General features: G+C 42.6%; 1 protein-coding gene across 12 annotated transcripts in view; it reads right to left on the bottom strand.

The window, feature by feature from the left end:
• Window positions 1–24,357, bottom strand: part of SPIDR (scaffold protein involved in DNA repair) — a 434,037-nt gene that overhangs the window by 30,140 nt on the left and 379,540 nt on the right. For all 12 annotated transcript variants that reach the window (XM_072813794.1, XM_072813796.1, XM_072813795.1 and 9 more), the window contains 3 exons: window positions 3,695–3,782; window positions 2,637–2,780; window positions 2,485–2,544 (listed from right to left, as the gene is read on the bottom strand). In XM_072813794.1, the coding sequence (XP_072669895.1) occupies window positions 2,485–2,544; window positions 2,637–2,780; window positions 3,695–3,782 (292 nt within the window). The remainder of the gene's footprint in view (window positions 1–2,484; window positions 2,545–2,636; window positions 2,781–3,694; window positions 3,783–24,357) is intronic.

Here is a 24,357-nt window from a genome sequence, read left to right as displayed (position 1 = left end):
CCCTCAACCAATATGACTGTTGTTCCTATAAAAAAATGAAACTTGGACACTGATAGGCACAGAGGGAAGACCACATGAAGACACACAGGATGAAGATGGCCATGTGCCTAGGGTGGTGTGTATACAGAGCCGAGGAAGGTCAAGGATTGCTGGCAAATGCTAAAAGCTGGAAGACACAAGAATTTTCCCAGAGCTGTCACAGACAGCACAGCCCTACTGACACCTTGATTTTAGACTTCTAGCTCCCAGAAGTGTGAAATGACAAATTTCTGTTATTTTACACATCTAGTTTTTGGTAGTTTGTACAACTGGCCTAGGAAACAACACTTATATTGCATGGTTCCATTTGTGTAATGATCATGAAATAACATAATTATAATGATAACACCAGATCAGGGCTTGTTTGGGTGTTGTATAGTGGCTGTGTAGGCATGGGGTATTAGGATGGGGGGGGGATGTACGGGAGATACCATATATTTCTTTGCAGTCTATTGTGAATCTGTAATTCCTATGAATCTAAAAAGTTAGAATAATTTTATTCAAAATAAAATTTAAGGGGGTGCCTGGCTGGCCCATTTGGTAGAGCATGTGACTCTTGATCTTGGGGTTGTAAGACAGAGCCCCAGGTTGGGTGTAGAAATTACTTAAAAATAAAATCTTAAAGAAAAAGTTAAATACAAGAAAATACGTTTTTGCCTTGCATGACCTAGCCATTTGTATAATGGAAATACAACTGAATCTTCTTTGAGAACTCAGGTTCTTGCAGTGACTCATTGTGTCAATTACTTTTATAGATTTTATTTATTTATTCATGAGAGACATACAGAGAGAGGCAGAGACACAGGCAGAGGGAGAAGCAGGCTCCTTGAGGGGAGACCAATGTGTGACACGATTCCAGGACCCGGAGATCAGGGCCTGAGTTGAAGGCAGTCTCTCCACCATCTGAGCCCCCCAGGCGTCGTGCCATTCTTAAAGTCAACTGACCCTGTAGAATACATAGGTGATTGACCTGACCACACAGTGGCCCTAGGAATTAGCTTATTTCCATTTCACCCCAAGGAAGTTATTAGTTTCTGGTGATTCTCTGTCCCACAAAAGCAGCATACAGGAGGTAGAGAATTTTAGTGCATTGAGGCATCTGTTCCATTGGGTTCCAATCTCCTACTCCCTAATGTACCAATTCTTTGGTACATACACCCACTGAACCCCAGAGCTGCGGGCAGGCTGCACCTATGCCAGTGGAAGCATATTTCTTGGCAGAAAAATTAGAACAGAAGGGTATTAGGGTTTTCAACCAGCCACAAGGCAGGGTTCCCTCATCCAAGTGAGGCAGACAACCTGCAGTCTGTCTTTCTCTGTCTTAGGGCTCCACTCCACTGGGGCTGCTCTATTGTTGAGGCTTGGCTATGGTGTATCTGACACCTGTTTTTTTACTTTCCACCTCTGCTACCAGCTGGGGCTGTGAGCAGGTGAGGCTCTGTGGGCAGGAACTCGTGGTATATTGCCCCTTAGGACACTATTCTATCTGCAGAGTATATGGTAGCTGCGTAGTGAACCATTGCCTGATGGCACAGCCCTACGATCTGGAATGTGTGTTAGAATAATAGGAACGTGCCAGATGCCAAGCATGTCTTAACATACTGAGTGTCCTGCAGATGGCAGGCAGGGGAGTTTGCAGTCAACCTTCAGTTCACTTCAGGGTTGGAAGGTAAGAGACCATCAGGTGCCTGGACCTCATCCTCACTGTGGGCCTGTCCCCCTGCCTGTTGAGTCAAATTCTGGGGTGGCCCACAGGAAGCACTGTGACTGACAATCGCTCTCTTATTCCTCAGGAGAGGTACCAGTTCATTGTCAAATGACTAAAAGGTGAATGGAGAAAAGGAAAAAGAGGGTTGAACGTTGGGATGTTCGGTATCTTCCTGGTGACAGATTTGCAGGGATGCTCCTCTTGGAGTTAAGGCCAACCAGGGGTTTCTTTCTTGCAGAACTTATGGCATATGCTCAACTTGCCAAAAGCAGCTCTTGTCTGCTTCTTGCTGATCCGTCGTGTGGGATGGCAGCAGACAAGCAGCTCTTCTAGGCTGCAGCTCTCCAGCACTGCCAAGGCCTCCCAGGGGCTGCAGCGCTTGCTTCCCCTGTTGATGGCTCAGAGCTGTTGATCAGTTCTGAAAGGGACTAAGCTCAGTCCGAGATTCCTTCCTCCACCTCCTTTCTTTCCTTTCTGCCAGAAAGGAACTCACAGTGCTGGGCTAAGAACCTTTCGGATGACCTATGCCTAGACTGTTCCATACCCAGCACTTACCACAGTGGCTGGCAGGCTGCACCTGCACAAGGAATGGATTCATTGCCTCAGCCCGGAGCATGCATAAATGGACTTTTAAAATGCTTTTCTATTTCAGCACCCCACTAATTTCTATGAGAGGCTATTCCTTTAATGACTTTATAATACATTATCAGAAAGAGAAAGGCAGAGGGAATGATTACCTGTGGTCTCTGATAAATCACTCTGGCGTAGAAACTGCAACGGGTACTAAGATCAGCAGTCTGGAAAGGCAATGAAGATGGTGAGAACATCACACAAAGCACACAAATACAGTAAAAATAATTAAAAACCCTGTTAGAAACACAGATGTTACCTGGAGAATTTCTCTTAAGAAGTGGGGAACTGGAGGCTGGTAAAGCTTAGAAATAGGGTCTCCTTCAATTATATCAATTTGTCCCACATTGGGATGAGCACTGAGGATGTAACAGAAGCTAGGAGGAGGCACATGGGTTTTTACCTGTTTAAAATGAAGGCAAAGGTAGAATGTGAATATGCTAGTAAAACATTCAAATACACTTAAAATCTACTCTTTAATACATAGATATTTACTCACAGATGCATTCTATTTCTCTGGAAGGTTGTAGAAGAAATAGACTATATTGTTTATCACTGGGAACAAGCATAATAACTTTTATACTTTTTGAATTTACTGTGGATTTAAGACTTCATTAAAAAAATTCATTCTTCAGAGTATATTTGAAAACACCATTTAGAAACTTCTTCCCCCTAAATAATCTAGAAATGGGCACTTTTGACAACTATTTTCCTGGTCTTGCACGGTACAGTCATAGTTTGAGCGGTCTGCCGGGGAGTCAGCTACCACACTAACAAGACGGCCCCCAGTCAGCCACTGGATAAAACTCAGGATGGAGAAGGGACACATTTTGATCAGTCGGTTTTAATACATGGGAGCAACTACCATAAACACTGTGATGCAGCAGGAAAAGGGAAATCCCTGGCTCACCTGGTGGTTGAATGAATATCCACAGAGTTTATTTGCTAGGTCATGTGAGTCTGTGCTCTAATTGGTAATTGAATGTTGGTTCTAATAGTGATTGGGAGGTGGTGGGGAAAACATCCTGTGTCTTATTTAGTACGAGCCTAAGATGCTGATTGTTGCGATGACATGCGAGGTTGTGGTTTAAAAACGCTGCCATAGATTAACCTCAAGGAGAATGGACTGCGGCAGCGGCAGAGAAAGCAGCCACAGCTCGGACTTTGGAGGGAGGTGAGCAAGTGTGAATCTCGGTCCTCCTGGCTCACAGTCACCGAACCCTCCCTTTTCAGGGACGTGGACTGGGGGTGGGGCTGGCTCAGCAGCTGGCACAGAGCAGGTGGAGACCAGGGGAGGTTCCTCAGATGCCGGCTTACCTCTTCACAGGTTTGGCCATGGCCAGGTGCTTTTAGAGGCATCACTGGGGGCCACATGGTATCGATCAAACTGAAAAGCCCCGCTGTCCTGGAAAAATAAACGATGTTGTACGATAGTATTCATCACTTAAGTGCCGCTTTATGATCTGGGCATATGCAGGTTTGCTCGACAACACCATCCCTAATGTCAAGGAGACGCCATTCGGGGAGCACGTTGATTCAGATGGTGAAGACAGTGTCACACAGACAGACAGGCCTCTGAAACTGCCCGAGAACAGGAAGGCAGGCGATTGTTCATCAAATTATGATACATCTCCCCAATGAAGTATTAATCAGCCATTGAAATGGTTATATAGAAAATATTTAAACACATGGAAAAATGTTTCTGATACCTCGCTACATGAAAAGCAGGCAACAACTTACAACGTCTTTCTCTATGCACGTACCTACATGTAATAAGCCAAAGGAAAAGGAGACTGAAAGACATAAAAATGATTTTAGTGGGTGTCTGAGCTCAGGCAGGATATTTACTTTCCTCCTTTGGCTTTTGTGTGTCTCCTATCATTTTTCCAAAACAGGTATGTGTTACATAGTAAGAAAAATCACCAATTTATCAAGTTATCTAAAATAAAGAATATAGCCAGACATAAAAGGACAAATATTTTATGATTCCATTCATGGAGCTCCTACAGCAGTTAAACTCATAGAAACAGAGTAGAATGGTGATTGCCAGGGGCCGAAGGAATGGGAAGTGGGCAGCTAGTGCTTTCTGGTTTGGGAAGGTGGAGACATTCTAGGGATGGATGCCGTGATGGACGCACAATAGTGTGAATGCACTCGATGCCACTAAAAATGGTTAAGGTAGAAAATTTTGTGTTATGTACGTTTTACCACAATAAAAAAACCCTCCTGTTTTAGTTGCTATATGTATGAGTATGTGCAGATGCACACACACGCACACGCAGATTTCACAAAGGCTTCTTAGATTCTGCTCTGTGTCACAATGTCAATAGCTATTGTTTACTTTTTAAAAAGCTTGTGTCCTTAACAATTAATGTGACATATTCTTATTCCAGTGTTTGATAGCAAATACTGTTTTAGGTGGTTAGGATCTGGCAGTTTACAAACCTGAACAACTCAGAACCTGAAAATCACGTACTGGGACAAGACTCAGGCACCTCCCACCTCCTTTGGTTTCTCACACCAATTACCATAGAAAAAGCCCGTGCAGGGTGCGGCCGTGACACTAGCTTAATATCTTAACTGCGAATTTTCAGGTTCTGGGTCAAAACCAAGCACAAAAATAAGCAAGGGCAGGGAATCACATGCTCAAAAAGGACTGCCAAGTGACAGTGTCCTGCTGCCGCTATGTGAGCGGTCACAGGGCTGTGACCAGGGGCTGGCCGAGGTCGGGGAGGGCTGCCGGGCAGGTGCAGGGCTGAGCTCGCGGGACCTCTCAGCACCCTCCCCGACCGAGGGACCGGGTGGGCCTCTGGGCCTCCTTCCCCCTGGCGCCCTTGTCTGCACCGCATGTGCCCACAGTCACCACGGAGGTCACCGCGGAGGTCACAGTGGAGGTCACTGCAGTCACCGTGGAGGTCACCGCGGAGGTCACCACAGTCACCGCGGAGGTCACGGCAGAGGTCATCACCACAGAGTCACCGCAGAGTCACCGCGGAGGTCACGGTGGAGGTCACCGCGGTCATGGTGGAGGATGGCCAGCGCCTCGGGTACGCTGGCTTCCTGTCTGCAGCAGACCGCGACCCCGTAAGATGGTCGCCGATTCCTGGCCCTCCCGTCTCCTCGCCTCAGAAATCGGGGGAGCTCGGTAGCAGCTGCCGCGTCACAGGAGGGAAGCGGTGACCGGGTCACACGTGCTGTGGCTTCGGCCGAGGTCCTGGGGGGCCTCCCGGCGCACAGCCCGGCGAGTCGGGCCCACGGGGCCCACGGGGCTCTGCGCTCTGCGGACCCGAGCGGCGGCCTCTGGAAAACCTGTGCAAAGGACACAGGTGAAACCTGGACGCACGGAGGGGTCTCCAATTTATGACCATGAAACCCTTTTTGGCGTAAGGGCTATTAACATCCCAAGAAATCAATGCTCCCTGGCGTCTTCCCTGAGAAGTGCTCTGCTGCCAACCGAGCCGGACACAAGCTCTGTTAGAATTTGATGATGCTTATTTAGAGGATGTTGACGGCTAATTTAAAAAGTTTGCACTGCTGCTGCATTTCAACGTAGCTTCTGCACAGGATCGCTATGCATTAAATAAAAAGCTTATTACCCTTATTAAAAATCAGCTTCTCTTCTGTTTGGAAAAATAGATATGATTCAGCTGGCCGCTGCTCTATGAACTAGAGCCTCCGTCCCGGGCAGCGCACATTCCTCAAGAGGACTCTGGCCTGACCGGGGCAGATGTCTGGCTAACTGTCGGCACAGGTCACCTGTATTGTTCCTCCCACTTTGGTTCATTCCTTACCATTCATTTTTGCATAAGGTTTCACTTTGTGGCATAGGAAACTCATTCTTTCTAAAAAGCCATCCCTTTAAAATATATTTAAACAAACAAGCTGTCCAACAGGGTAGAGACCACCAAAAGTTTGTATTTTCACTTTTTAGAGTTTATAAAATAAACGTTTAATTAAACTAGAGGGGTGGAGGGACGCCTGGGTGGTTCAGGTTATGACCCGAGGGTCCTGGGATTGAGTCCCACATCCGGCTCCCCGCAGGGAGCCGAGCCTGCTTCTCCCTCTGCCTGTGTCTCTGCATCTCTCTGTGTCTCTCATGAATAAATAAATCTTAAAAATCTTAAAAATAAATAAAATAAAGGGGAGAAAAGGATATATAAAGTCATTATGCTTATACTATGATTAAAAAATTTGAAAACATCATTTTGCTAGAATAAATAAATTTCTTAGGATGTATCTTAATTTATAGACTGCATGGAGTAAATCTGCAGAAAAACCTGCACCACATCTCAGAAAATTATAAAGCTTCTATAGCTATAGTTTTGTTTCTGGTAACATGAACTTTTTAAATGGGAAGACATCAAGATACATGCACACGTTAAAATTATATTTACCAAATTGCACACTGACATTTTGCTATGTATATTTTACCACAACAAAAAAATATTATTTGCCACAAAAATGAGTATCTAATATTTTGATTGGGGTCTCTGGGGACTGTTGATAGTTCATGAAAAGGGGCATACTCCCTTCTGTGTGAGATGTGATGCAATACGAACACCCCAAAATCTTTACTGCACCATAGGAACAGAGAAGGTGGTATAAACCCAATTTTTAAAATTGAGATATGGCACAAACGAAAACTTCATCCTTTTCAAGTGTACAGTGCACTAGTTTTTAGTTGTGTTCATAGAGTTGGGCAACTTTCACCACTACTTTCAGAATGCTTTACATGCCAATACCCTCTAGATACATCCCTGCTGTGCCCACCAGCAGTCACTCTTGCTACTGATCTCCTTGCTGTTTTTATGGACGTTGTAAATAAATGGACTAATATAAGATGCAGTCTTTTGTGTTTGGCTTCTTTGACTTGGCATACTTTTTTTTAAGGTTCATCCATGTTATGGGATGTGCCAGTACTGCATTCCTTTTTTGGCTGAATAATATTCCATGGATAAATGACATTTTATCATCCATTCATCGGCGCATGGACATTGGGTTTTTTCAACTTCCCAGGTGTTGTGAAAACTGCTGCTACAAACATCCAAGTACAAACTTTCTGTGTGGGCATGCATTTTCAATTCTCTTGGGTAGGTAACCTAGGAATCATTTTGCTGGGTCATACAGTAATTCTGTGTTTAACTTTTTGAGGAACTGCCCAACTGTTTTACACAGTGCTGTGCCCTTTTACATGCCCAACAATGTGTGTGGTTATAAATCCAATTTTGTTGTAAGTTAAATACATACATTTTTTAAATTTTGGAAACATGAAACTTCGTATCTGGAAGGATTTATAAAAGAACTCTTAAGTGTTTTTTCCCTACATTCACCTCTGTGCCTTTTGGACACTGAAATTTTAACATATATTACTTTTATTATCTATTTTGAAAACCAAAAATCTAGGGCTCTGTTAAAACAGTGGTAACCACTGGAGAGAAGTGTCTTAGAGTGAAGAGAAGATCCTCTTTATTCCTACACAGGTCTGGTCAGAGCCTAGCTGTGACACCCACCCCTGCAGCCATGGGGCTGCAGACAGGTTCCAGGTTGTGGAGACTAGAAAGAATGTACCTTTTGTGCCTGAGTGTGGGCTACATGGCAAATGCTATTGCTGTTATAGGTAGTTTCAGATACTTTCAAATAAAGTCCCCTAAAAGTACTATCATTTAATTCATAGATATTTAACTGTTAGTTTTTTTTGACTATTTAATCAGTAATTCATTTGATTTTTTTTTTTTTAATTTATGATAGTCACAGAGAGAGAGAGAGAGAGAGAGAGAGAGGCAGAGACACAGACAGAGGGAGAAGCAGGCTCCATGCAGGGAGCCTGATGTGGGGCTCGATCCCGGGTCTCCAGGATCGCGCCCTGGGCCAAAGGCAGGCGTTAAACCGCTGCGCCACCCAGGGATCCCGATTTTTTTTTTTTTAAACCTTATTTTGAACTAGCTATAGATTCACAAAAAGTTGCAAAGATAGTAGAGAGATCCTGTGTAGCTGCACTCACTTTCTGGTAAATAGTCTGGGTGTGTGAAGTACTAGCATAGAGTAAGCTAGTGAGACAACTACTAAGTACTCATAAATGCAAAGTATACTCTTTTCAAAGACACTTACTCCTGTAACCAACAGCACAAACAGATGTGGGATCCAAGATTTCCTTTAAAATGGTTTTCAACTCAGGACTCCTGAGTGGCTTAGTTAATCGCCTGCCTTTGGCTCAGGTCATGACCCCAGGTCCTGGGCTGGAGTCCCATGTTGGGCTCCCTGCTCAGCTGGGAGCCTGCTTCTCCTTCTCTGTCTGCCCCTGCTCATGTTCTGTCTCTCACTCTCTCTCTCTCTCAAATAAATAAATAAAATCTTAAAAAAAAAATGGGTTTCAACTCTTCCTTTCCTTCTAACAAGAGTTTCAGGGAGAGGAGACCAACTTGAGGGCATCTCCAGAAAATGTCTCACAAATTTGGCATGAGTCTGAAATGGTGTCACCACTCAGGTGTCTCTCCTGGGGTTAGTAAAGTCAGGGTGCCCCACTGGAGGACAACAATGGTGCATGGAAATGAGTAAGCTGTGCATGCTCAGAGAACATCAAATGAGTACATCCACTTAGAGAAATTGTGGGTGAGAAAGGCCACTCTCTGGCCTCGGACTCATAATGCTCTTGGTCATATGATCAGTTATGGAAGACTGGGGTCAGTCCTGGGGCAGCAAGGTAGGCACTGAAAAGGAGGCTGTGAGAGTAAGGAGTGTGACTGGGGACAATATGAAAGAGGAATGTCAGAAATATATACAAATAGATGAGGAAGGAAATGGGGTTCCAGCCTCCTTGCTATTTGAAACAATGCTAAATTTATATATTTTTACACAAATTTTATAGATTCTTTGGTGCAACAAATGATTGACTTCCTCTGGTCTCATCATATCCAATCTTATTTATCTTGACTGGTAGATGATTATTAATACCATTTGGAAAACCAACTACTCCAAGTAAGGGAACCTAAGACATTCAAGGCCTCCAGCCCACTGGAAGAAGGCAAAGGTGGTAAGTTTCCCCTCTGCATACTAGATTGTTAACTGACATTACTTGCTTGCTGGGCCTGTTTTCTTAGTTATTTTAGGGGCTATTTTCCCCATCTGATATTGTATTATCTAACTACTACTCTCAGTAATTTAAGACTGCCTAAACCACTTTCTTTTGGGTGTGGGTAGAGTGGAATTTGCTCCAGGGCATTTAAACCACAGTGGTGATGTCAACTATAATAGGAAGGCAACATGTAAGGAGGCAACCTGGTCCATTGAGTGAGTTCATACTCAGATTTTTTTTTTTTTAAATCAAGGATATATTTTGGATATTAAATGTTCCTAAAATTTGCCATTGTAGTTGGTACTTTCTCCATATCTACTATTATAGTAGTGCTCAGAACTCTGCAAGAAAGATGATCTGAAAAATGGAATACTTGAGGTCTATGCGTCTCAAAGTGGGGCTCACTTGGTTGAGCCCTGGAGGTCTCTGACACCTTTTCAGGTAGCCCACGAGGCCAGAACTGTTTTCTAAAACCTTAAATTCCTTTCTCACAAGTGCACAGTGAGTTTTCCAGAGGCCAAAGGAGGCATGATACTACAACAGTTATACCTCACTGTCTTCTATTGGTCCAGACATTAAAGAGATCAGCAAAACCTAAAACAGCACCACTCTTCTCACTAACATGGTTTTGTTTTAGAAAATAGTTCATAAAAATGCTACTTATGTGATTATTTAATGGGTTTATTATTTGGATTTTTAGGTGAACTCAAAAATATTTACTTTTTTTTCAGTTTTAATTTCAAATATGGTAAGTATTAATCAACATAACCAACATTTAAAAAAATCTCCTGGGTTCTCATTAACTTTGAAGAGTATAAAGGGCTTCTGTGACCAAGAAATGGTCTCTTCTTTAAATCTTTTTTTTTTTTTTAAGATTTTATTTATTTATTCATGAGAGACAGAGAGAGAGACAGAGAGACAGAGAGGCAGAGACACAGGCAGAGGGAGAAACAGGCTCCATGCAGGGAGCCGGATGCGGGACCTCGATCCCGGGTCTCCAGAATCATGCCCTGGGCCTAAGGCAGGTGCTAAACCTCTGAGCCACCCAGGAATCCCCTACTCTTCTTTAAATCTTAATGTTGCCAAGACTGACTCCACCACTTTCCCTTCCATGCTGGTCTCCCTCTATGCACTGGATGATGGCCACCTGCCGTTACAAGACAGAGGCTGCACACCTTCCTTTACATAGCACTGGCTCTATGTGCTTGACCTCCTACCTATCAGAAGACAACAGGCTAAAAAATAATAATAATAAATAATAAAAGAAGACAGAGGTTTCATGAATTTCTAGTAAGTTTTATGTTTGGATATAATCCTAGTACAATCTAAGAAATAATATCTTCCTTATTCCTGAATCATTACTAATAGTGCTCAACTTAGGAATATATTTTTCAGTTGTAAAAATAACTTTCCACTCTGTTGATCTAAAATTAGATCAACACAATAATTCTCATCGTTTTATACTTTCTTGTGGTCCAACATTCAACAAGAATATAGTAGTTCCAGAGGTAGGCCAATTGGCAGAAAGACCTATGGGGATCCCGAGGAAGGTGTCCTCCTGGGGCTGGGAGCAGTGAGGGAGGTGCACACTAGCTCACCCTGGGGAGGGGGCCTGCCTCTAGGAACTGCCTGCACTCCCACCGTGAATGCCTGTCAGAGAACAGCAAAGGTGAAGCAGTCTTGAGACTATTCCTGCAAGAATCATTGTTAATATTTGTGCAAGAATATAGGTGTGAGAATAGGCTGAGGAGTCTCACTTGTAGGTGTTCAAAACCACCCTGGGAATCCTAGAAAGGCAACAAATTCTCTTTTCTAGGAAGGTATTCCCTCTTGAAAATCCAGATATAAGCATAATAATAATAGCTACTAATGATTACTTGGTAATTTTATTATGGTCCAAGGACTTGTTTTTTTTTTTAATTTTTATTTATTTATGATAGTCACACACACAGAGAGAGAGAGAGAGAGAGAGAGAGAGGCAGAGACACAGGCAGAGGGAGAAGCAGGCTCCATGCACCGGGAGCCTGACGTGGGATTCGATCCCGGGTCTCCAGGATCGCGCCCTGGGCCAAAGGCAGGCGCCAAACTGCTGCGCCACCCAGGGATCCCGTTTTTTTTTTTTTTTTTAAGATTTTATTTATCTATTAATAGAGACACAGAGAGAGGCAGAGACACAGGCAGAGAGAGAAGCAGGCTCCCTGCGGGGAGCCTGATGTGGGACTCGATCCTGGGACCCCGGGGTCACATCATGGGCCGCAGGCAGACGCTCAACCGCTGAGCCCCCCAGGTGACCTGGGCCAAGGACTGTTTTAAGAATTTTATATATATCGTTTCATTACAACCGTGTTTGTATAGAACGGAATCACAGCAAATCAATGGACTTGTTCAAGGTTACCCTCTCTATTAACACATGGTAGTTTAGGCTTAGGTAACAAGAAAGCATTTCTTCAGAGGCCTTCACTGCCCATGGCCTGGTACCTGTAGTCTTGCAGGGCTGGCTCCCTTTCTTGCAGCGTAGGTACCTCCTACAAAGGGTCCATGCTACACCCACACCATGCCACGGGGGAATATAGAGGTTCCAGGGGCCACAACCAGCAGGCAAGAGGCTGAAGCCAACTCCATATCAAACCACATCACTGGGATCTGGTGACATTTTTAAAACCTTCTCTTGCCAGGTATCATGTGGGTCAAAGTTCTCTCTTATTCAGTATAGCACGGGCATCACAACCCCTGAGGAGATCCTGGTAGTCAGAAAGGTAATCGGAGGGCCCCAGCAGAGCTGTCTGGAGAGCAGCTGGCCATACCCTCACCTCACAGGCAGAGCCCCTTGGCCTGGCCTGGCCTGGGAAGGTGGTGCTGGAGAGGTCGGGGGGAGGGATGTGTGCACACACACCTGAGGACACTAGTCTCATTCCCAAGGTATTTCTCCACTGGGCGGAGGGGAGGGTACACTTGAATGGGAGTGAAAAAAAGTGAAACTAAAGAATAAAGCAGTCATAGAAGGACATTTTTTAAAGTAGCTAAATGAGAAAGAATAGACAGCAGCAACAGCATCAGCAATGTATTATTACGGGTGTGGGGGCAAGGGAACAACATGACCCCTCTCTTCAAAGAAAGGCAGGAGTGTAGTCACATTGCACGGGCCATCTTTCCAAGGACAGCTACATTTATGTGGTACACGTGAGAATGCTCAAAGAAGGAAATGTTAGAGCATCAGTTCCTATCTCCTAGACCCAAGTGAACACAGTCTAAAAAAAGATTCACTAGTGGCCTTTGTCACATGTTTCTTTAGAGGGATTGTCAATCATCATGGAGGTTACAGAGGAAGGCTCCTTAGGGATGTGCCTTCGCTGTCTCACAGGCTAGGCTGACTATGCAGCCGGAGTGGCCCCGGGGTGTTCAGAGCACCGATCTGGGCAGGAGAACTGCGCCCAGGAGCCCACAGCACGTCACCACCACCTGGGATGCACACGGCAGCCACGGGGAGTGCAGTGTGCCTGTGGGACCCGCACCCCTTCAGTACAGCAGGCTGTCTGAGGGACACACAAAGGGTCTTCACCATCAGTCTCAAGTGGCTGCTACCTAAACCCCACCCTATTCTCTCCTCCCAAGGCCTATTGCCATCTGAAATCAGCTTATTCATGAAAAGTTCTCAAACGGAAGCACTGAGGCAACTTGCTATGTGTGACATCAGGTGCCAGTACGCTGGGTGCCTTCTCCATGTGGCACCAGAAAGTAAGCCTGGGAAGGGGCTGGGTGGTGCAGTAAGCACAGTGTGCCTGACCACATGCGCTCCCTCCATCATCGTGGCATCAGTGCACCTCACGCGTCACACCCACATCGGGGCACTGAGGGTCTGCGGAGAACAAGCACAGCACACCTGCGCTCAGGAGGCTAGCTGTCTCGTGTCTCACAACACTGCCATGTGAGAATTTTTCAGTTCTCTTCGACTCTCCTCAATTCTCTTCAATTATCTCATCTTCATTACACTCAAAAGAGAATTTAGAATTAAATAAGCTTCTGTCATGATACTGAAATATATTTCCTTCAAAAAGAGTTGGTCTACTAGAGAAGACATCCCTAGATGGCCCGGGAGATCCTTAACAAATTGATAGGAGCCATGGAAACCTTGAGATCCTAATAAGATTAGATAACCAGTGATTGAAAAATGTATCCTTATGCTTGCTGGTGAGAAGGTAACCTGGGGCGGTCGCTTTCAAAAACAGCTTAGTAGTGACCCAGCAATCCTGATCCTAGGAATCCACCCTAGAGAACCGAGCACTTATGTCCATGCAAAAATTGTATAGGAGTGTTCCCAGAAGTTACTATATTATTCATGATAGTCAGCAAGTGGCAACAATCCAAATGTCCATCAACTGATGAACACATAAAGAAATCTGGTAAATCCATATAATGGAGTATCAGGCAGCCATAAAAAGGAATGGGGGGTACCGCGACATGCCACAACTTTGAGGTTTTGACGAACCTCAAAAACATGATGCTAAGTGCAAAAGCCACGCATAAAAGACCACAGACCATACGGTTCCATTTATGTGGCGTGTTCAGTATAAGCAAATGAACAGAGACAGAAAGCAGATTAGTGTTTGTCAGGGGCTGGGGAGGATAGGAAGCAACTGCTAATGGGTATGGGGTTTCTTTTTGGGGTGATGAAAATGTTCTGAAATTAGACAGCGATGATGATCACACACTTTGTGATTATAAAAACTACTGAATTGTATACTTTTAGAAGGTAAGCTTATGGTATGTAAACTGAATCTCAATAAAGCTCTTATTTAAAAAGTATAACTAACTTAAGGATCTCCAGCAAACAGACCTCCAACCTTGATCTGAAGTAAGTCCGGTGTTATACTCTCTCTAGCTCTGCTTAATGATTTTGCTACAAACATCATCTTTCTTCCCTTTCCTAGAAGTTCTCACCCAAAGGAATATCAAAACTTTTGGACTAGCAAAGGTTGGGGACTTCTGCAATCAAATAGTGATGCTGTCATCTTTGCTGGAAAGCTTACATGAGACCTAGTAAATAGTACAAAGGCTGAGAGAAAAGAGGAGAGAGGGGCTGGGGAAAGCCAGACAACCCTTAACGCCCTTCTTTTATAATGCCTGTTCTTCCTTTTTCTAAGTGAAGACAGGCAGGACGTGGGACACTAGCTCCATGTTCCCCTGTGGGTATCCTACACCCCAGGTGAGCCAGGCACGCTGCTGACCCCTGGGGATGAGTCCATGGCCCTGTACAGGCCCTCCCTGAACTCTGAGATACAGGCTGTATGTGTGCGGATGCCCAGGGCTTGCAAAAACTAAGGAGAACACGAATACTAAGAAAAATACATCACTTTCACCTGAGTTTACATAAATATCTGCATAAAGACACGGACAGCTTTCAGAACAGGCGCTTCTGATTGATGGCTAAATTTCAAGGAGTGATTTCAGATTTAAATCTTCTTTGGTGATGAGAAAGATACTGAAAACAACAGACTGCACACTGCTAGGATGGTCGTGCTCACCGTGAGGACACCGCGAGCTGGACCTGGGCCCCTGTACACCTGTACTCACACAGCCCTGTAGCCCCCCAGCCCCCTGCAGAGACAGCCCTCCCACAAGGCTGAGTGGCCAGCAAAGGCATCAAATCAGGCATTCTGACCACAGACATTTCCCTACTGAGAATATCCCACAAATACCTTATAGATGTGGGGAATAACATGTTCCATGGCTAATCCACAGAGTTTCAGGAAAGTACTTTTTAAACTGTAGATAGTTGGAGAAACTGGAAAAAGTAAATTAAATACACACCTGAAATCAAGCCTTTTGCACTATTCTTTTCAATCACTAATTAAACTATATAATTATGTAAGATAAATCTGTAACTCTGGAAAGCCTCATAGTTTACAAGATATCTACCACTTTTATTAAGAAATGTTCTTCTTAATCTCAACTCTTTCAAGATTTGAGATAGAGAAATACTAACCTGCACAACTGTATATAGAACAAGTTCTTTGCAAGTTTCTGTTCTACCTTAACAGGAAATCACACATACACTCTGCTGTTTCTCGGGAAATAAGGAATTCCTGCAACGTGTTGCTACCTGGAAGTCTGCAGAGTTCTAAGTCTTTCCCATGCCCCAGATGGTATTTATTTCGAAAGTGTCACATGATCTACTCACTCACCAGTGTGGAGGCAGGAACACCCACATTTCCACACAAAATCTGTCAAGCCCATATTTTTCGATACATGTTTTTTTTTTTTTTTTACCAAGTATTATTACAAGTGTGCCGATACTTGAAAAAAAACCTTGCCTCCTTATAGTCTACTATCATTACTTCACATATCAAGTAGCCTCCCTTCACATACTCTTAAGAATAACTTACAATGGCATGTCAAATAATAAAGAGGAAAAGAAAACACCCTTTAACCAAGTGAGTGGGCTCCAATCTACTTAATAAATCAATCTGTACTATTGCAGGAATAGCTTTGGGGAGAAAACTATGGTGCTGGAAACACAGAGATACAGCATTTTTTCCCCAACTATTGGGGCAGGAAGTAATGTTAGGGCCCTGTTGTGAAACTGGCAATTCTAAGCCTATGTTGCAGGAGAGGAAGCCTGCAGTCGGTAAGGCCTTACCTCCACCCTCACCCCATCCAACACGGGCAGTAACTAGGGAACGGATGCTGGTTTATTGTAATCAAGCATTTGGCACGGGCCACACCACCCTGTACCCCCCGACCCCAAACCATGTACAGTCAAGCTAGGCTATGTTTCAGGATATCCTAACAGAAGCAGAATTTGCTTTGGAGCCATTTAAAAGTGTGTTTAAGGTAAAATATTTACTTTTGATGAGCTTACTCTTGATAAACTCTAAGTCCCTCATCAATGAAATGAATAAAATAATATTTGCTTTAAGGGGTTATTTTGAGGATTATAGATGAGTGCATACCCAGCCTGGTATCTGGCATATGATAAATAGTAGCCCTTGTTATTATAAACACCCTTTTGACTTCTTTTATATTTTACTGTTTCCCTTGATGCCTTGGTTAATCTCATTACCTGTAAGCAGCTTTCTTGGACCTGGGGGAAGGAGACTGAGCTGCCCTCTGTGCTGGGCGTGGTCCCAGGAGAGCAAAGAGTCTTATAAGGCTTCACGAGGCCCTACCGGTGGGGTCGGGAAAACAAGTCTAGTTACATACTCTTGGCCTAAGCAGTTCCACTTTGGGAATGCTATCCCAAATCAAAGTACCATTCATGGCCTCAGGGTATGAAAAGATTTCTTAAACAAGTAAAATGAAAGTACTAACCATAAAAGAAAAGATTGACAACTTTGATAAGTTAAGTATTGCAGCTAATAAAAAAGAACAAAAAGACATGCCACCTAAATAACACATAAACCATACAGAATCACTGAAGGACTCGTATTCAGAGTATATAAAGCTGAATATTCCCAAAGAAAAACAAGCAACAGACTTGGATAGACCAAAGAGGAAATACAAATGGCCAATAAACATGGTCAAAGTTTCTCAGCCTCAGTGAGTAACCAAGGAAACTGCAACTTAAACCAAAATGAGATTCCACTACAGATTCATCAAGTTGAAAAAGAACAAAGTCTGGAAAAAATAAGGAAAGGATATCTGAGGATATCAACTAATGGAAAGAGTAGAATAGCAGGAAGACTTCACAGTACTGGACAGCGGGAGACTGGAACTGCTGCTTTTGGAACCCAGCTCGGCATGACCCACTGAGGGTGAAGAAGCACCCTCGCCCCGCCACGCCAGGCACACGCTTGCACACCAGGGGCCTCCCATCACTGGGCCCACGCCTGGAACGGCTGGTTACTGGGGAAACGGCCTGTCGTACGTACATAAATCTAGGATGACAATGAACAAACTGGAGTTACCTACAGTACATGGATGCATCTTACAAAGTTTACCGGCACAACACCGTACCCACAACACACAGGCACTCAGCGTGAGGGGCCCCACCCTGAGTTTCTTGGCCGCTGTATATGCATGAGGTCTGCGGCATTTCTTTGGTGAGTGAAGGAAGCAAAAGTTAATGTGGTACCATCTCTATAAAGGTCAAAACCAGGCAAAACTCACTACTTTTTAAAGGATGCACACAACATGCTAAAACTATAAAGAAAACCAAAGGAGAAATCTGAGGACTGAGATGTCTCCAGCAGATGGAGAGGAGGTGTCACCGGGAAGGACACCTACTGGGGTGGCTTCTGGACACGGATCATGTTTTGTTTCTTGAGTTCAGTACTGACTTCATGGGTGTGCTTTATAATTATTCAACACTCTACAATAATGCATTCTTTCATGGTTTGTTGTATTTCACAATAAAAAAACGCTAACTTAAAGATCAATAAATAAAGGAGACATGCATATATACACACACAGGATGTTTGCTGCAGCATAGCTTTGAAGTGGCAAAACTGGAAACAACCTGAACATCTGTCAGGAAAGGGACATCCTCAGGAGATTCTAAAGTGAAAAAAGGCAAACTCTATCTCCTTGTTTAAGATGTGTTTATATCCATGAAGAGAGGTGTGAAAGATCACATTCACTGTAATGAATACCAAGTGGAAAGAGAGAGCTTTTTTTAAAGATTTAATTCATTTATTAGAGAAAGAGAGAGAGAGAGAGAGAGATAACAAGCAGGGGGAGCAGGAGGGGGAGAAGCAGGGTCCCCGCTGAGCAGGGAGCCTGATGTGGGGCTCAGTCCCAGGACCCCGGGATCATGACCTGAGTCGAAGGCACATGCTTAACTCACGGAGCCACCCAGGTGCCCTCTCTTTACTCTTTATATTAATTATCTGAACAGCGACAACCAACTTATTATCTCATTTGCAGAGAATATTGAAAGTCCTAATGTGAGGCTTTTAGCAAATGTGTGGTCCAGGTTCAATGGCTTTCATGATGATCTACTCCATTGTTGGCAATTCTAAGAAGGAAGCAAATTGGCATGGTAATGAAAATTACCTTTCTTGGAGTTTACATTTTCATTAATAAGTGTCTAACTGAAAAAGAAAAATCTCAAATTAAACTTGAAGCATTCAGTGTGCTTATTTACTATGGATCTGATACTATTCCTGGTTACTCAAGATAATTCTAGTATAGATAGCTTATTGCTATTGTTTAACAAAAACAATGGAAAACACCAAGAATCTAAATTAATACCGACACCACTGATAAGAAATAATCAGACTTCTTATCTAAGGGCCAGGGATTATAACCATAAAACAAATGGGAAATTTACAGAAATGAATTCCCCTAAAACTGGAAGTAATTAAGTCAGCTGCAGTAGTGAGGCTGCATGCTTTGGGATTTGACGAACCTGGCTTGAGGCCCAGCTCACATATTGGGAGCCAAATTATTTAATTTCAGTGAGCTTCAGGATCTTCATTTAAAACAGAATAACACCACCTAATTTGCCAGCTAGTTGGAGGGTTACATGAAAGAGGGACCTTAGGGACATTGAAACTTTCTTTTCACTTTCTGTGCCCTGTATTAATAGACAGATATTTTGTTGGCAAATTCATAGATTTTAGAGCATTCTACCTAAATTAAAACCTATAAAATTTTCCAGATCTGAAAATCCAGTAATGACGGCATATTTAAACTAAGTATTTGACTTCATATTTGAGATTAATAAAAGGACACACTCCCCACTCAGCTTCTGAATCATGCTGTTACCTACGCCCTCATGATAATAACCACTACCACAGACTAGTAGGCAGGAAGGAGAAAAAAAACCCCTACATTCATATGTAAAATGCTTACAGGAGCAAGTCACACTCAATAGTTACTTCCAGATCATGCTGCCGGTGCCCGGAGGAGCCTCGTGGAGAGGCCATGGTGGCCTACACGCATCCCCCTCCCAGCCTGAAGCAGAACAGCAGCACAGGGATTTGCTGTCACATTTCAATGTACACTAGATTTCTATTTTTTTAAAGTTCAAAAGTTTAAAAAAAACTGGCCTCCTGGTAGATAATTATGACTTTTTGTAAGGAAAAGAAGAGCAGTGGAATTGCTGAGATTTTCAAGAGGGGAAATAAATGAAAAAGAAAAAAAAAATCCTGCCCATTTACAGAATTCTAGAGTTATTGTGCTGCAGGCAAATGAACTAGATAAACTGCTAACCTGGAGGGACAGGTACTAGTTGTTTTTATGTTCTTGTATCAGCTGATCTTCCTTCTGTTTTCTTTGATCCTTGTTTTAACTAAATCTCTCTGTACTTTTAATTCCACTGGCTTCATTATTCATTCTTTTCCATTATGATTGGGCAACTGACAAGGCCTGGCAATTTCCAACTGGATTTCTTTTCTTTCCTGGAAAAAAGTGGAATACTTCCAACTTCTAATTATCATTCTTTTAAATTACTCTGTCTTTCTCTTTCCCTTTTGTTTGTAAAAACAAGACAACAAAATCTCAGATCAATTCAAGCCAGATTTCTACTTTTCAGTTAATTAGAAAAGAAAAATAAAATAGGAGGAAGAAGGAAAGAACCACTGTTTATATGGCATTTTAGACTGTACAAAACACTTTTTATGTATTATCTCATTAAATTATCCTAACAGCCTTGGGAAGTAAATGCTATTTATCCCGATTGATAACTAAGAATGGGATTAGTTTCAATCAACCAGCAAACATAAGAGCTAATATATAACTCAGACATATTGATTCTGAGACGAGTGCCTTTTATCAACACTGAATCCCAATTGCCTCTGCTCAGTGTCCAGCAAAATTCTTGGAAGTAGGAGTTTTGTTTTTTAACTGGCAAGTTCCCTTACACAGGCCTGACAGGCATAATTGTGTAATTGCAAGGTAATTTGGTTCTACTTAGTCTCTGGATTATGGGGGTATGTAGTGAAGTGAGGCAGGAGGATCAAACACAGTTTTGAGAACTACTAAACAATCTGTTTTACAGCACAGAGGATTGTAGGGGAAAGGAGGGAAAACAGAATGGGAAGAAATCACTGAGGAGATAAACCATGAGAGACTCTTAAATATGGGGAAAAATGGAGGGGAGGCGGGTGGGGGTGGGGTAACTGGGGGATGGGCAGTAAGGAGGGCTTGAGAAGTGACGAGCACTGGGTGTTTAGGCAACTGATGAATTCCTGAACTCTATGTCTGAAACTAATGATGTTCTGTATGTTGGCTAATTGAATTTATATTAAAAATTTGTTTTATATAGCCAAGAAATATTTGTGACTGTTTTGCTTTATCATTTGTCAGGTTTTCATCGAAAACTGTTAACTGCTATAGAGGAAAAATAACACCTGGCTTCCGAATGGTAGTCTGTTTTTGGTCAAAAGATAATAGGAAAATAAATTTATAGTTGGGAGAATGGTCTCCTATGGGTGTGTGCCTGGAAACCTGATGAACCCATAAATCACACCATGAAGGCCTTCTTGTTGAAGCCTTCCTACGGACACAAGCAAATGAGGGGGAGAGCCACCCACTCCAGCAAAAACCTTGTGACACTGTTATTGACTGTTTCCAAGCTGCTTCCCTGCTAGAACATAAACCCTCTGACAACTGAAACTAGGACATCATCCATGTGTCCACAGTAAGGTGATGTGTTAATGAATTAATAAGGGAAGAGGAAGAAACATGGAAAAGCCCATAGTTAAAATAGAATTTCTTCATCTAATGGACAGCAATGCAAATTTATTTTTATTGAACAGTTTTTCTAAACGCTATTAGGGTAATAATCTTGACAATGGTTAATGCTTAACCTGTGAAGTTCAGAGAATCTTTTAGGTGGTATGTGGTTGTCACTTGTCCTCTTCCTGTGATCAGCTTGGTGGGTTTGCCAAGCCTTGCTGCAATCTGTTTTTTTTTTTTTTTCTTCTTTTTATGCTTTAATCAATGGCTTGATTTTCACTATCACTGATAATGAAAACAAATTAGAAGAGACCTAAAATAGCTTTCTTACCTTAAGGATCTTTCATCAGAAGATAAAGGTGATGAATGATTGGGAGGAGTGCCCATTTTATTTAATAAATCTTTGTCTTAATTTCTCCAAAATAATGGTTTAAGGTTAAGTAACTTTCTGAGCCCCTATTCTTAGTCATCCCTTTTTGAGATATGTGAAATTATGCTCAGAGGTTCCATTTAGAAACTATTCTTCTCCAACTGGACTTAATGAAACATTTGTACCATTTTTGTAACTCCATGTAAGCACTTTTTAGGCAATCAGTTCATTTTTCTTTTTTTCTTTTTAAAAACCGAGGCAAAATTCATACAGCATAAAATGAACCACTTTGAAGTACACAATTCAGGGGGCATTTAGTACATTCACAATGTGGTGCAACAGTCACCTCTATCTGGTTCCTGAACCTTTCATCACCCCCCAAAGCAGACCCTGCATCCATGCATAGATGCATAGAAAAAATAAGATAACCGGGAAGTATCATGCATCAAACCTTAGTTTCTTTATTTTTTGTTATTGGTACTTAATGGTTTAATTAAGAAAAATAAAAACAAAAACAGGAAGGAATTTATAAGCCCAAGTCAGAAGAATATGGGGCATACATAGTACCAATAAGAAAATTCAAAAGGATACAATTAAACCAAACTGAAATGGGAGAGGTGTAAGAAGGAGAGTGAGCAAACCCAGTATTCCCAGGTAACACTGACTCTATCAAAATATCTACACTATACACTGGAAGTTAGGAAAGGTTTGATCAAAGTCTATTTAAATAGTTTTGGGCCAGAATACCCCAGATAATGTTGTATACTTCGTACTGCATCACATTAAGAGGTACACACATCTAGGCAGTGATAGCAAGGCTGGGATTAGGGTGAAACAGGCAAATTCCTCTATCACAGAGTCGTATTTTTCTCACTCTGTGGGTGAGACCCTTGCAGAAGAAACAAGTACAAAATTTGTGAGACCGGCGTGTGTATGGTGTGTTTGAGAAAGGCTCTCCTGTGCTGTAGTGCTTGGCTAAGCTAATACCTGAACATGATCGTTTACCTATTGAACAATTCTTTTATTTATTTATTTTTTTAAAGATTTTATTTATTTATTTATTTATTTATTTATTTATTTATTTATTTTTTAAGATTTTATTTATTTATTCATGATAGTCACACAGAGAGAGACAGAGAGGCAGAGACACAGGCAGAGGGAGAAGCAGGCTCCATGCACCGGGAGCCCGACGTGGGATTCGATCCCGGGTCTCCAGGATCCGCGCCCCGGGCCAAAGGCAGGCGCCAAACCGCTGCGCCACCCAGGGATCCCTATTTATTTATTCATGAGAGACGCAGAGAGAGGCAGAGACACAGGCAGAGGGAGAAGCAGGCTCCCTGCAGGGAGCCCGACGTGGGACTTGATCCCTGGTCTCCAGGATCACGCCCTGCCTGGGCTGAAGGCGGCGCTAAACCGCTGAGCTACCCAGGCTGCCCAGAACGTTTCTATTTCAAAGAAAAATTTTATAGAGCTTGTTTTACCTTGTAAAATGCTCTACATTGAAAGTCACAATTAGCTGGCTGTAATCCTTACTTTAGTAGACCTTCCAAGGTTTACTATGTTTATTATGCTCAGCCAAAGATGTGTGCTCCATACCTACCAAAGAGATGGCAACGCTGCAAATTAATCTATAAGAAGATTGTTTAAACAGGTTCAAAATTTTAAGTAAAAGATGTTCAAATGGATGAAATATCTTTGTGTACAAAGCTAAAAGTAGAAGCCTCCCTGAAAGAGCATGTAATAACCTCAAACCCAAAGAAGCCTGAAGGTTATCTGGTCTCCTCATTTCATTTCCAGGGGCATCAGCGGCCAGAGTTACCAGTATTGGTAACTCACAGCCAGGATACAATCCAGGTCTCCTGGCTTCAAGTTAAAACCCTTTCGCCTCCATGCAGAATGTCCATTTGGGTGTCTTCATATTACAGAACACCACAGCACCAAAATAAGGGGGTGTGGGCAGCACAGGTACACAAGAAATTCTCTAAGAAATGATGTCAAGACAGAAATACACCAGAACACAAAAACAACATATACACAATAACCAAGAAAGGTTGAAGAAAAGAGGGGATACAATCTTGGAAAGATCTGCTTACTTAAACTTCTATTTATGTTTCCCTGTACAATTGTTAAATAGAGTTCAAAAATAATCTCATTTTAAAGGACAATAGAAAGATTTAATTTTGAATTAAAATAGTCATGCTAAGAAACAATGGCAGGGAGAAAACAAAATCTGTAGGGAAAACACAAAACATACTTCTAAACTGAATAAGAGCTTAAATCAATAGCATGATGCTTATTTAGGGAGAGCTTCCTTTTGCTTCTTTGAGCATCAATGGTTTCAAGATTTAGCACACTCTGTTTCACTGACATTTTATTCACCTTCCAGAAACTTAAGTGAACCCCAGGAATAATTTTATTTTTCAAAATAATGAAATTATTATTAAGAACATCCCTTGAAGGAGGGTTTCCAACCACAGCAATTTACAAAGAGATTCTGGACCTCAAACCCCATGGGAAGTGTGTGGCTCTTTAAAAGGGTGGCCTTTTTGAAGAGGGAAAGTCAAAGGAAGGAAATTACTACGTAAGTGTCTTACCCAAGGAGAGCTCTCACCACCACATATTTCCTGTTAAAGGAGCATCTGAAATGGTTCCTCAGTAATAATCCTAACCCAACCCAGCCAATGTGCACTGAATGAATCCTAATGATTCCCTTCCATGCACTTCTGTGTACTCTGGGTCACACTCAGCTGGAGTGAAAGCAAGGGTCTCCACAGGACACTGCACACTGGAGCTTGTCATATGTGTGACCTACTGTGTGATCCTGGGCCAACTGTCCTCACCTCTAAGATGGAGGTGACAGCAGAGTCTTCTTTACTGACTCTTGTGAGGACTAAGAAAGACAAGAAAACCAAGTGCAAT

Source organism: Canis lupus, chromosome 37 (assembly GCF_048164855.1).
Source record: "Canis lupus baileyi chromosome 37, mCanLup2.hap1, whole genome shotgun sequence".
Lineage (NCBI taxonomy): Eukaryota > Metazoa > Chordata > Mammalia > Carnivora > Canidae > Canis > Canis lupus.
This window is presented reverse-complemented; position numbering and strand designations above follow the sequence as displayed.